At 37.9% G+C, this 13,399-nt stretch overlaps 1 protein-coding gene across 2 annotated transcripts in view; it reads left to right on the top strand.

Moving 5' to 3' along the window:
* Positions 1 to 13,399, top strand: part of TDP1 (tyrosyl-DNA phosphodiesterase 1) — a 43,281-nt gene that overhangs the window by 28,697 nt on the left and 1,185 nt on the right. The window contains exons 15-16 of one of the 2 annotated variants that reach the window (XR_005602005.1): positions 1,231 to 1,383; positions 3,868 to 3,955. Coding sequence is in view for 1 of the 2 variants with exons in the window: in XM_039552642.1 (XP_039408576.1) it covers positions 3,868 to 3,982 (115 nt within the window). In the remaining variant the exon portion in view is untranslated. Of the gene's footprint in view, positions 1 to 1,230; positions 1,384 to 3,867; positions 3,983 to 13,399 lie in introns of those variants that run through there. The other variant, XM_039552642.1, reaches the window with a different exon arrangement.

Below are 13,399 nucleotides of genomic sequence, written 5' to 3'. Positions count from 1 at the left end.
TTTTAAATAGTTTTGCCTAAGAGTGGACTATTTTTCTGTTTACTGGCATTGGAAACAATAGTCCTGTAGCATCCAGTGGAACGACCAGTTGTCTCATGTTAGAAGTTACTTCAGTAGGATTAAAATGCTCTAATGATATTAGTCTTAATTCCCACTTCAGTAGGGCTAGCAATTCTTACCTTTATGTTATGTGATCTCTTTTTTTATAGCCTGTGATCTGCTTTGTGTTGGGGGCAAAAAACCCTCAAAAACTGGAAGGCAGTATTTTAAAAGCTGTTAAACTTCCTTTTCCTATTTTTCTTCCCAATGACTGCTTTTTCAATGTATGATGCTAAGGCACTAATAGAACCCCTATTGGCACCTAAAGTTTTATAAGTACAAAAAGAAAGTTCTTTCCCCGTTGAGATATGTATCTATTAACATTTCAAAATGTATTGCTGTAAGCAGCAGTCAAAGAGCAAATAAAACTGCAGAGGGAAAAATTCTGCAAGAATAGAATATGGCTGAGGAAAATTTACAAGTCAGACAAAATTATTTTAGGCAAGATCCTGCTGGTTTGTTTTTTTGGAAACAGCAATGAGAGCTGTCAACATTCAGGAAATGCTCAAAACAAAGTGTGTGACTTAACTTCAATTTCTGTGTGAAGATAGACACATGAGTTATTTTTAAAAGCATGTGAATCTCCTCAGAGAGCCTTGTTAAAGAATGCGTTCCACAAACTAGACTCTTACTCCAGGGTGTTTTGAGGAAAACTAAATGTCTTGGCTTAGATGAATATTTCCTGAATGGAAGATCTCTATAGGTTAAATTCTGACAGACAAATAAAACAATTTTGGGATGAACTGGTGGAGTCAAGCAGCATTGGAGGACAGCATCAGAGTGGAAATAAGGCTCTCAGAGGAGAGGAGAATTGCTAAGTACTGAGGAAGAACAAGACAGAGAAAAGCAAAGTTGTAGAATGAGAGAAGGAAGCAAAATACCTGAAAAGAAAGATGCTGAAGTAATACCAGGGCACGGAGTGTAGAAGAAATTAAGCAGAAACAAAAATATTACTAGCTGAAGTAGGTTATGTTCTGCACTGTGCTTTTTGATAGCAAGGGTTTCACAACTGTCCAACTCAGATGGTGCCAGGCAGCAGCTTTGTAATTTGGTGCTGTTGATCAGGCATATGAAGTTTGTTGTAAGAACTTCTTCTTACCTTCTCTGCCCCTTCCACATTTCTTCCCATAGGTTTATGTAGAAGACAAAAGAAGCTCACGGGATGTCTGGGCGATCAAGCCTCATACATGTCACATGCATACTGACAATTTAAATGTCATCTTGTGAGTAGTATCTAGGAATACATACCACCCAGACCCTCCCACCAACTGCAGCCTGACTACTGTGAGTTATGAAAAAAAACCTCTTGGCACCACCACCACTTACACAGTTCCTGTTGTTTGTGAGCTATAGAATCCGTGGCATATTTCACGTTCTTTCTACTGCAAACAGAAGTATGGTTATTTGCATTTTAAGTGAAATTTCTACCAATCCCTGAGTGATTCAAATTTGTTGGAAGTAAGGCTATACGACTTGATTGTTGTGTTTTGTCTAAGTAATTACGAATTTTTTTCAGTCATCTTTAAACCCTTAGATGTTTATGAGCTTTTAAAAATAATCTTGTATATTTACAGTGATTTGTTTTGAATGTGTTACTTTTTACCTCAAGGCTAAGCTCCACGAAATGCTGTAGCCTGGTTTTAATGAAGACCTATCAAAATATCTGACTTAAATGGTGTAAGAAAGGGAAGTTCAAACTGGATTTTCATTCATGCAATCCTTCAGCATGGACCTTGTTTGTTTGTTTCCTCTGTTCTTTCATTTAAAAGGCAGTGGCTTTTGCCTAGTCCTTGAAATAATACAGTGTTTCTTACATTATAACCTGTAGTTTGCTCATACTTTGGAGTCATCAGACAAAAGAAGCATCTATATTCTAAAGGAGATTCTTGAGCTAACTTGCTAGAACTGCTATCTGACATTCTTTGGCAGCTCTCCTTTTTCTAGGTTACTATTCTTCTTGACTATTAAAGAAAAAGGTACAAGGCTGCATTGATTCCCATGCTTTGTGTGGTCATGTGGATGTTGCTATCTCCAACTTAAAATGATAACATTTGATGGTGTAAAACTTCAGTGAAGAAAGACTTGAAATATTGTATATAGATGGGACTCTCAATTCAGACAGTATGTGTGTTTGAATACCACAGGATTTTTAGTGGTAATTAAGATGCTTGCTTGTACTATCACAAAACAGTAATGCAGTAAAACTCAGACTGGTGGACCATAGAGCTTGAACAAAGTATAAGTTAATATTTGGACATGAGCTGGCAGTGTGCGCTCACAGGCCAGGAAGCCAATTGTGTCCTGGGCTGCATCCTAAGCAGTGTGGGCAGCAGGATGAGGGAGGGCATTCTGCCCCTCTGCTCTGGTGAAACCCCACCTGCAGTGCTGCATCCAGCTCTGTGCTGAGGACCCCAGCTCTAGGGTCCTCAGCACAGGAAGGACCTGCTGGACTGAGTCCAGAGAAGAGACACAGAAATGGTCACAGCTGGAGCACCTCTCCTATGAGGAAAGACAGAAAGAGCTGGGGTTGTTCAGCCTGGAGAAGAGAAGGCTCCAAGGAAATTTTATTGCAGCCTTTCAGTACCTAAAGGGGGCTTATAAGAAAGATGGGGACAGACTTTTTAATAGGAACTGTAGGGACAGGATGAGGGGCAATGGTTCTAAACTAGAAGAGGGTAGATTTAGACTCGATCTAAGGAAGAAGCTCTTTACTGTGAGGATAGTGAAACATTGGCATAGGTTGCCCTGAGAGATGGTAGATGCCCCATCCCTGGGAACATTCAGGGTCAGGTTGGATGGGGCTCTGACAGCCTGCTGCTAGTGAAAGATGTCCCTGCCCAGTGCACAGGGGTTGAACTAGATGACTTTTGAAGGTTCCTTCCAACCCATACTATTATATGATTTTAAAAGGAGATATAGTTGTCAGTAACGTCTTATAAATAAATAAAAAAACTTGATAGCCTTTAAATTTCTAGCCTGTTCTAATCAAACTGTGATTGATTGACAGTAAGCTATTTGAAATCGCAGAACTAAGATTTTGCTTTTGTGTAACTCGCTACAGTTGGGATCCAATTTCTCTGGAGAAGTGGCTAAGCAATACCGTCTGCCCAAGTTACTTGAATTACTTCAAATCTCTGCCTTTGTACTGTATTGCATTTTTTCTTTTTATAGTCCTTAACCTTGTTTGACAGTAATGCTGTCATTCTAATATAAGTGTAGTCTTTGAAGCTTTTATGCAAGCAGTTTCAAATCTTCGTTAAATTTTTTTGTGTCTGTGGATAATGTTACCCAAGATGTCTGGGAAGCACAGGTTTGAAGACTTGCTTCTATAACACAAAGGGATTTCTAGTTTAGTTCATGAAACATACTGAGTATCCAATTAATGTGGTCAGGATGAAACTAAGCAGCAAAGAGAAAGCTTTTCACTTTAGTTAAATATTAAACACCAAAGGTGTTTACCTAGTGAACATGCAAATAAGTTGGCATATGTGCAAGGGCCTGAGAAGGCAGAACATAACCAATATGGACCCACATGTGGGGCCAAGCCAATGGATGTAATAAAAAGAGAAGAGCTGAAATAGCAGAAGTAAGAGAAGCTGAGTTTTTAAGACAAAGGTGGCTTCAGGAAGCATCTAATCTCAGTAAAGGAGGCAAAAGGTTTTGTTCATTACAATAACTCACTGAGAAAACATCTATTGTAGATTAAGTTTGTCTTTTTCCCGAAAAACTAGTAAGTCTTTTCTTCTGTATGTTTCCCTTCTTTCATAGGGATTGGACAGAGGTTACTTTCATGTAGGAAGGAAAAAGCTTCCAGAAGGGAAAGATTCAGCAACGTATTTTCCTGTACCTTATGACCTGCCACCAGAACAGTATGGAAGCAAAGGTAAGGTGTGACTTCAGAAGAAAAGTAGGCTTGTATTCCACATAAAGCAAGCTAGTTGAGTAACTCTGAGTCAGTTGAATACTGCTGTGTTCCAAGGATTTATTTTAACTTTTTTTGTGGTGTGATTATATGCGATGTGATACCAGTTGCACATTCTGCTTGTGACTTCAAAGAAAGCAACTGTAAGGTTCTTTATTTTAATTTTTTTCTTTATTGTTTAAGTTTTGGATCAATAACTTCAATGCTAGTTTTTATTCCTCTTCTGTCATTCTTATATGCATTAGGAAAATAGATATTTGTTATGGAATCAAAATGGTTTTTTGCAGAGCTAATAGGGGAAGGAGTGTTGAAAAGGGAATGTTTGGAAGACAGTAGGCATGAGCTAAAAACAATCCTCTGGAAGTGGAATGTGAAAGAAATACTATCATGCAAATGTGAAAGAATTGCTGTAAATGAGAAGAAAGAAGGGTTACTTTTGATCCATTCTGTATTTCATAACACTTGAAGAGGTGTACAAAATCTCAACTGTCTCGGTTTCTGAGATTATCTCTAGAACATGCAAATAAGGAAAGTGATAAGTAAGTGTGGCTGTGGGGTGGTGATGATGGCTGAAAAATATAAAAATATATTGAGGATAATATTGGTGTGCAGTCTGCAGTATTTGGGAAGAGAAAAGTTTTATATTTTTGTTATTAAAACTAATGTCAGAAGATTGTAACTAGCTTCCTTTTTGAGAAGCCTTGGTCTAAGAAAGACAGCATCTAGCACAGAGCTTGATATGGGAACACAGATAGTTTATAGAAACTCAGATGTTTGAGTGAATCTTTGAACTAACAAATGATGTGGAGAGAAAGAACATTTAAAAGCTGAGGAGTCAACAGACTTTATAATAGCATCTTACACAGTAAATAAAAGTGAAGGCACAGGGTGATTGAAGCTCTGCTGCAGGATCGGACTATGAGCTTGATGCTTCTTCCTGTAGTTGAAATAAGATGGCTTCACCAGCATATTCGTCATTAGGTGATCTGTAGTAAATACCAACCATGAGGTTTCCTCTGTTGGCGTGACCTCTGTTTTTCTCCTGTACACTTTCACTCATTCACTTTTCACAGCTCTGTGTAGTCAATCCACTTTTCTCTGTAGAGAGGAAAGCCCTCTGTCTTCTTTCCTTCTGGACAGCTTATGGCTGTCATGTGATTCAGGCCACTAAGTTTCAGTGATACTGATTAGATCTTTCTAGCTGTACAGTGGTGCCTAGCACCTGTGTGTTATCCATGCTGTGTGCATTCCTGTAGAGCCACATCAGCTGAGCCATTGACCATGTCACTTTTTTAGAGGAGCAAGCCCTAATTGCTTTGCAGCATTTCACAGGTATTTTCCTGTTGGTTCCTAATGCAGCAGCAGCCCTTGGCTCTTACATGTTGCTCAAAACTCCATCCTCTTCCACTACTAAGTCTAGACTGAAGCCTTTGCTTAAAGTTCTGGCCAGCTTGTTGGCAGAGAGGCTCATGCCCCACTTAGGTGAATCCCTTCAGCTTCCAACAAGCCTGGCTTCTCATCAGTAGACCCATGGTCATACAAATCCAAACCTTAAATACATCAACAGCTACACTGTCAGGCATTCACCTCCTCAATATGATGTGTGCCCTGTAGCTTCTGTAACTTGGAAAGATTGTTCTGCACTAAGAGCTTACTACTTATCTAGAAGACCTCTTAAGTGGTTTCAGTTTTCCCAGAGAAAAAATAGTTGTCCAGTGTAGAAATGATAATGCAAACTGTTACGTTGTTTTATTCAGTATAAAACACGCTGTTTGAGTACTGTTACTGTCATGTTAGGGAGCTGTGGGGAGCTGACATGAAGGGACTATGCTGGGCTTTTGAGCTAACTACAGGGTAAGAATATACTACAACTGGATCAACTAACTGTTGTGCTCTGGGATATGTATGCACTCTCTGCTTGTTAACTACTGCTCAAACTGATGGGTTTAGGAAGGTTTTTCTGAGTGGTCATACTTAAATTTTTGGAAATTTTAAAGCACAGATTAGCAGAATCCATGTATGTATATTCTCAAAAGTTTCATATCTTCCATGTGCAAAAATGTACTGGTGTAGCTAATGTTGTCCTTGCTGTAATTCCAACATGTAACCTATTGCGTTAGTGAGTTTTATGCCTATTTCAACTAACTGTAAAGACTCTTTTCCAAATAACTTTTTTCACTTTCTGCATGGAAAACTTACTTCTCTAGAGAACTGGTTTGACTGTAGTTCTGGTTTTGGGTCCTAGCTTTCTGCTGGGATATGCACAGATGTCAGAATTCAGGTTTGTCTAGGCTTTGGCAGTGGAAGTGAAGTCAGCTGCTTGTGCCGTTTCATGTCTCTTCCCTGAATATTCTGTTTCAGTTCAGCAGCCTCCTGGTGGAAAAGATGTTTAAAGAAATCCCATGTTGAGGGATGGGCTCATAAAGTAATCTGTCCTTAACAATACAGTTGTCAACTCCCAACTCTCTGGAGAGTGATATAAATAGATGTATTTTAATAGTCTTGAGAAGCAAAAATGCAAGTAATTAGCCTTTCCCCAAAGAAACCATATTGACTGATCCTTATAATTGAAGGAGAAAAGGCTCTGGGGGATTTTCCATGAACTTAGATTCTCTAACCATGGGAAAACAAAGTACATGTCACTTTCATATAATCAGAAAAATCCTACTAGGGGCAGGAGGAAGGAGAAGTGGGTAGAATAGTGAAGAGATGGTCCTGAGCAGGGCCATGCATTTGCCATGCAGAGTTCTACTTAGAAGATTACAAAATTCAAAAAAATAAATTGTTTTTTCCTGTACTTGTACAAATTCTAATCATAGATCAGATATGCTTATGGAACGCTATTATTATATAACGTAACAAAATGAAAGAAAAGTTTCCTAGTTTGTGGAAATAATTTAATTGCAGAGATTCTTTGTTATTCTGTCACAAAGACTTTGTCATATTAATTGGTGTTTATCACATTGGACAGAAATTCAGCATGGAAACAGTTACAGTGAAATAAATGCATCTTGAAAAGTAACAAAATATATCTCGGGACATACAATGATAAATTTACCAGCAAATGATGTCAATAATTTGTCTGGTTTCAGCCACAATAATTCATGAGGTTGATCCACAATCTTTTAAAGTCCATTAAGTTCAACAGTAATGAAATAATTTGGCCTCTGCCCTACTTTTCTTGCACCAATATAACAGGGAGGAAAAAGATAAAGTCTTGTCCTGCTTTGCCTGGTCTGCCTCATTAGTCAGTAGGTTTCATTCTAAAACTTAAGTTTTAGGCAAAACAGAAAAATTGGGTCTCTTGGAGACACAGTCAAGAAGATTTTTCTTCTGGTTGTTCTTCCAAAGATTTCTAAGGAGTGTAAGTTGAGATCATTGTGAGACAGATAACTTCCTGGGTTTGTACTGGTTTTCTCTCCTTGAGAGATGGATTGTCCCTCACTGAAACGTAGTCATAGGCTAAGCTGTATTCACTGAAGGATTCATTGATGTGTTTTAAGATGTCACCTGTAGGGAGATTATAATTTATTATCTGTGTGGCACATATTTAAAATTTTGCCATTGTTTTTGTTTAGTTTTCAGCTGTATTTCAGGGTTGCACGGTGATATGCTGTACAATATATGAACAGATAAACTCTACCTGCTTCTGTTAGCCAGAGTCATTTGATCTCCCTGAGTGAACAAAGAGTAAAATTTAACTGAGTCTCAAACCATAGCTGGTAGCAGCATAGTCACTTGAAGTTGCAATGGGGAGTGTGTAAGGTTTCTTCTGAGACGAATCATGCCAGCAATATTTTTAAGCACCTTATTTTGACTACACAGGATGATTAAAAAAAACTCCAAAAAACAACCCAACCACCCAATCAAAGCTACCAGCAAACACAATAATGCTTGAAAAATATGTTTGGATCTAAAAATAGCTAGAAAATAATGGATTATATGATCAATTAGCTCAATGAATAGAGAATCTATGCTTTACATGTATTGTAAAAATATATTGTTGTTGTATTATAGTACACTATTTTGGGCTACTTCATTTGGTGTTTTTCCTAGTGAGTTGCACTTAAACTTTTTAGTTACAGGTAAGTGTGATGAGATTTCCGTTTAATTGGCTCTGTTTTCTGCCTTTTTAGGGAGACCTCAGCAGGTGAAACATTTCTCTGCAGTATTATTCTGCCAGATTTTAGATTTAGGTATCTTGTGTACTTAGTATTCTTAAGCACTATTGAAAAGGGGATGAACTAAAAATAAATCTATCAGCAGCTCTTGAGTTATGACTGGGTTACAAGCAGGAATTTATAAAAGCTTTTTCTGAGCTCTTAGTTCAAAATGCTCTGAAACCTTTTAAACCCTCTGGAAGAGAGCCCTATAAAATAGGGGGGTAAATGCATTTTAAAAAAGTTGTTTCTCATTTAATTTTCTCTTAAGTGTATATATTTAGATCAAAGAAAGAAACTATTAGTTGATTAGTAGTATATAGAAGATGAATGTGTATGCAAGAAAATAAGTCTCTACCATTCTCTGACCTTTGTTTCTTGTTCTAAGTTCTAGAATGCTCCACTTTCTCTGTCAAGTAGTTAAAATATTTTTTAGGAAATTAAGAAAGATGACTTCTGGGAAAGTAATTAATATTTTTCAATGACCACCTTTTTTTTCTACTTAATGTTGCAGAGCTGCATGAAACCTGTGTACTTTGTAGGGTTTGAAAGAACTAGACTAGCAGCATCCTCTATGAATTTTTAGAGCAATTTAAGTACTTTCAGTGTGCTTAATATGGTACAAAGTCTTCGAGAATATCCTTTCTTCTTACTAGATGACAACTAGAAGCTAGTCCTGTTTATAATGATTCTAATAGATTGAACAGAAAATATTTCACTTACTTAACATTCAGAGCAATGGTAAATACAAATCTGAGTATGTTTAGAAGTTTAGTTTGCAATTTTTCAAGCAGCAAGTGTATATTGTCACTGTAATTCATATCCCAGGATGTGGAAGCTGGGGTTGGAACCAATTTCATCTGTGTTGGTATCAGTTTCCTTCCTCAGCCGAACCAAAAGCATTATTATTGACTGGTAAACCTGCAGTTTGAGTTTGAAGCTCTCATAATGCAGCTTGACATCAGACATGTCCTCAGAGAGCCTCCCAGAGTCCGAGTGTAACACTTGAGTACACTTGTTCTCCCAGCTGTTTATAATGATTGTGAAGAAGCGAACACTTCGCATAAGAAGAAACTTGAGTTATAGAGTCACTATTTTGTTTGGCCACTTCTATGTAGTGTTATGATCAGGTTGCAGATTTGAAGACCAGAAGGAGCCACTTGACTGTCTGATCTGATTTGCCACATGTTGCTAGCCAACTTATTTGAGCTCAAAGCTTATGGTTGGCTCAGGGAGATGTGCTTCAGATTATTATGTAAGAGCACTCTCATGACATGGCAAATTCACCAGATGGTCAGTATTTTGCTTCAATAGTTGGTCAGGTCAAGAATTTTAAAATGTGGTTTCGTTTGGGTATTCTTTTTCAGGGTAGATATATGATGCCCAGTCTGGTTTTGGAACTTATATGTGATTTGAGCCATCTTGTGCAGAGATTTGTAGTTGAAGTCTGAGGAAATGTAACAGTATGACATCCTGACAGGTCAGAGTTAAGGTTGCATAGAGGACTTTTACCTGGGCATTTTTCCTTTAGACTATTCTCAAATGCTTTAAATTACCAGCACAAAAGAGTTGTATTATGCAGTATATACATATCTTGCATGTTTCCTTGCTGTGGGGAATAACATGCATATTTTACATCTGGCAGTTTTAAAATAAAGAATAAGATCACTCCTATTCTGACATGACAAAGGCCCTCATTAATTTTTAGCAGATAACATTTGTTGTGTGCAACATGTACATTACTGACTCCTTTCATAGTGCTGTTTTGAGCAATTGCAGTTGATCACCTCTGATAGTCAGCTGAACAGCAGAAGGCCATTTGTGGACAGAGATGTATCTTTAGGGCAAAACATTTAAAGAATAAAAAAAAATTATCTGGTAGCCAACAGTACTACTTAATATCTAGATAAATAAACTGTATAGATACATCAGTCTCCTGAAGGCCTCTGTAGTTAACCAACAGATTCAGGCTGTCATAACAGAAAAGACTATTACAAAGCTAAGATACTAAGGTAAATGAAACCTGCAGTCCCAATGCCTTAGGTTTTAACTTTTGTATTTTTCAAATTCTGTACTGCTTAGTGTCTAACTCTGAAGCTTCTTTGTAGCCTGTTAATTTCTGCTCTCTCATGCTAGGTAGACATAACAAAGCCTCCCCAGGCCTGCTCTCCAAGGATACTCAGACCATCCTAGGCCCAAAAAGTATAAACCAAAAGCCTTTGAGAGGGGGGCAAGCTTGGGGAAATTACATCATTAACTGATGCTTTAATTGGAGAATTAACCCTGATATGCAAATGAACCAGACTTATAAAAGCGTGGAGAACTCATGACTTGTCTTCCCTCTTGGGGTCCATTTTGGCAGTAGCCTCTGGACACCCCGGGGGGTACCTCTGAAGGCCTTTCAAATAAATACCTACCTTTATTCCCTTATTCTTATCTAGCCTCTGTTTTTAGGTGGCCACTTCAGGAATCAGACCAGCAATATAATTTGAGAGTTCCTTGGAAGGGAAGCTGAAAATTACCCACTCTGGTGTATGGGAAACATGCACACAACAGCCTATCTTACTTAGCAACATATCTTTATATATAAAATTGCTTTGTGCCTTTGATAGTACTCAAATTTTTATCTTCTTGTAGAATCTTTTAGATGAGTACTGCGATTTTGTTGTATAACATTTTTGTTGTATAACATTATCTTCTCATTGAGCTCCCATCATCACATCTCAGTTGCAATATTGCTATTACCTCTCTTACCAATACAGGTTGTTTGCTGTAGTTGAGGAATTTGACTTAATTTGTGATTTAGATATTACACAGTTTACTGACTGAGGAAATCATCTGTTCTGTGGAGGGAACTTGAAACTCAGTTCATAAGTATATCAAGGGGTTTTTTTATAACAGTTTGGGGGAGGCCTCAAGTATCCTAAGTGCAAAATACTTCCTTTTTTTTTTTTTTTTTTTTTTCCTCATCACACCAGCACTTTGAGAAACAAAGCAAATCCTGTGTTTAAAACTGCAGTACTGGGTTGTGCTTCTCTTTTATTTCCCAAATAAGTGGTCATTGTCCTGGCCTTCAGAAATCATTGCCTTGTTTGTGAATATTAATATAGATCCCACATCTATTCCCCATCTGCCTTTCCTCCTTCTTGAGATCTTTAAGTAAAATCTTTAAGATTTTTGCATTGAGAGGAGCAAGATTAGTTCCTTTTCAAATGCCATGCTCATCCAGAGGGAGGGGACAAGAGAGACTGAAGTGTAGTGTGCACCTTTTGCAAATGCTTAAGGAAGAGCTTTCCAGATTGGTGCAGCGGGGAGTGAGTTTGCCATGTTAGAATGTGTATGTAGAATGACTTGAAGAATGCTGGTTACTGGTAACCTTTCTATATATGTGAATACTTGTTGCTTTGAAGCTACCTTTTTCAATTAAGTTTGAGGTAAGAATCCAGTCTCTGGATTTAGAAATGAACCAGGAATGCTCTCATCCAGATCTCCACTTACAGTGCAAAAGACACTGTAGGAAGTGGATCACAAAGATGCTTTTCATTGTGGTTTATACTTTACTATTCAATTGCATGTTCCTGGTTTTGACTGTACTGTCGTCTGTCATATTTATGAGAACATGAAGGTTTGGGGTGGCCTGTCAGCATGGATTCTTTAAATGATTATCAGGTGTTAACTCAAAAAGAACTTGTCTTGTTCTCCAGAGCCTCTCTGCCTTTAAGTAAAATGTGGTAGTCTATTCAGTTGTGAGAGAATGTTCAAAATCTGAGTATAACAGAAACAGTGCCCCACCTGAGCTTTCAGATAATGTTTAAGTAGCAGTGGTACTGGAATGGCCCCGTTTATTTTACTGTGTCCTGACTCCAGTGCTGGAGTTTTGCTGCTTGTACATGAGGCAAGAGCAAAGCTGTGGTGCCAGCTTAGTAGATAACACTAACTCCAGTGAGGTGCAGTCAAGACAAAGTTGGGGTATCAGAAATGAAGCACTAATCTTGAAATGTGTGGAAGGTAAGCATGTTAAGGACACTTACAAAAATTATTTAATGGGGCTTTTATTTCCTCCTCCCAAGAAGATCAAAGGAATTAACTTTGAGAAGTTTGGCAGTCACTTTTGTGTGCGACAGTAAGCAGCTACTGTCATACAGTATTTGTACAGAGCCATTGTCTTTCTCTTGCTGGTAGTGATGAATAACCTTAAATTGGACCTGACATTTTAAAAAGAATTGAGTTATAATTTACATCAGCAACAGTTCTACACATGACTTATTAAAATACTATCAGGTGTTTTATAAAATCAACAGCATCCCATCAACGGAACAAAGTTCCAAGTACATTAATAGCTACCTTGAGACACCTTTATTTAGATAGCCACAACTAGAAAAAACTAAATTAGGTATTGAGGCCTCTCAGCATGCTTTAAGGAGATGACTGAAGTTATTTCTGTACATCTTGAGTTTTCCTCTGCCGGCATGGTTTGCTGAATTAAGCAGAGTAACTGCCAGATGGTAGGGAAGTAGGGAAAATGAATAGGTCGAATTTGCATAATGTACTCTTGAGTGACAGATTCCAGTGCTTGAGTGGGACTGGATTTATTCTGATGTCATAGATAGAGGTCAGTATCTGAATGTACGTTTGAAATCCTCAGTGCTTTCCCCAACATTTGCTTTATTCTGTACCCATTTTTTTAACTGTTAATGTTTACTATCTGGTAAGGTACTCACCTAAAATACGAAAGGTACACATGACTTTCCAGCAGGAGACTGGTAAAAGAAGCTTAGGGAAGTAGTGGTGCTGTATGTTTTTTCTTTTTAAGAGATCACTCAAAGTCTAGATATCCTGCAGTTGAGCCAGAAAACTAGAGAGCTTTCTTGGCAGTGCACTCTGAGTTAAGTGCTATAGTTTCTTCTGGTTTCTGATGCCTTTTATTTTTTATATGCTTTGAAATCACCTGTCCACTGTAACAAAAAAACAACCAACTACCCTATTGCCTGCTTCCTGCTGTAAACAGACACTTCTTAAAACATTTGCATAGGTGGGATATGTTTCACTGCAACATATGGAACCTACAGTACCTGCATTGTACAGATTAATGTCACTGTATTCCTTCAGCGCTCTTTTTGTACATGGAGAGAAGCAGGCTGGATTTATATAATTTCTTAATTGAGAAAACTCAATGAAAAAAGGTTTGAAGGGTTTTTTCTCTATTGCAGTAGGAGTA

Source organism: Corvus cornix, chromosome 5, assembly GCF_000738735.6.
Source record: "Corvus cornix cornix isolate S_Up_H32 chromosome 5, ASM73873v5, whole genome shotgun sequence".
NCBI classification, from domain to species: domain Eukaryota; kingdom Metazoa; phylum Chordata; class Aves; order Passeriformes; family Corvidae; genus Corvus; species Corvus cornix.
This window is presented reverse-complemented; position numbering and strand designations above follow the sequence as displayed.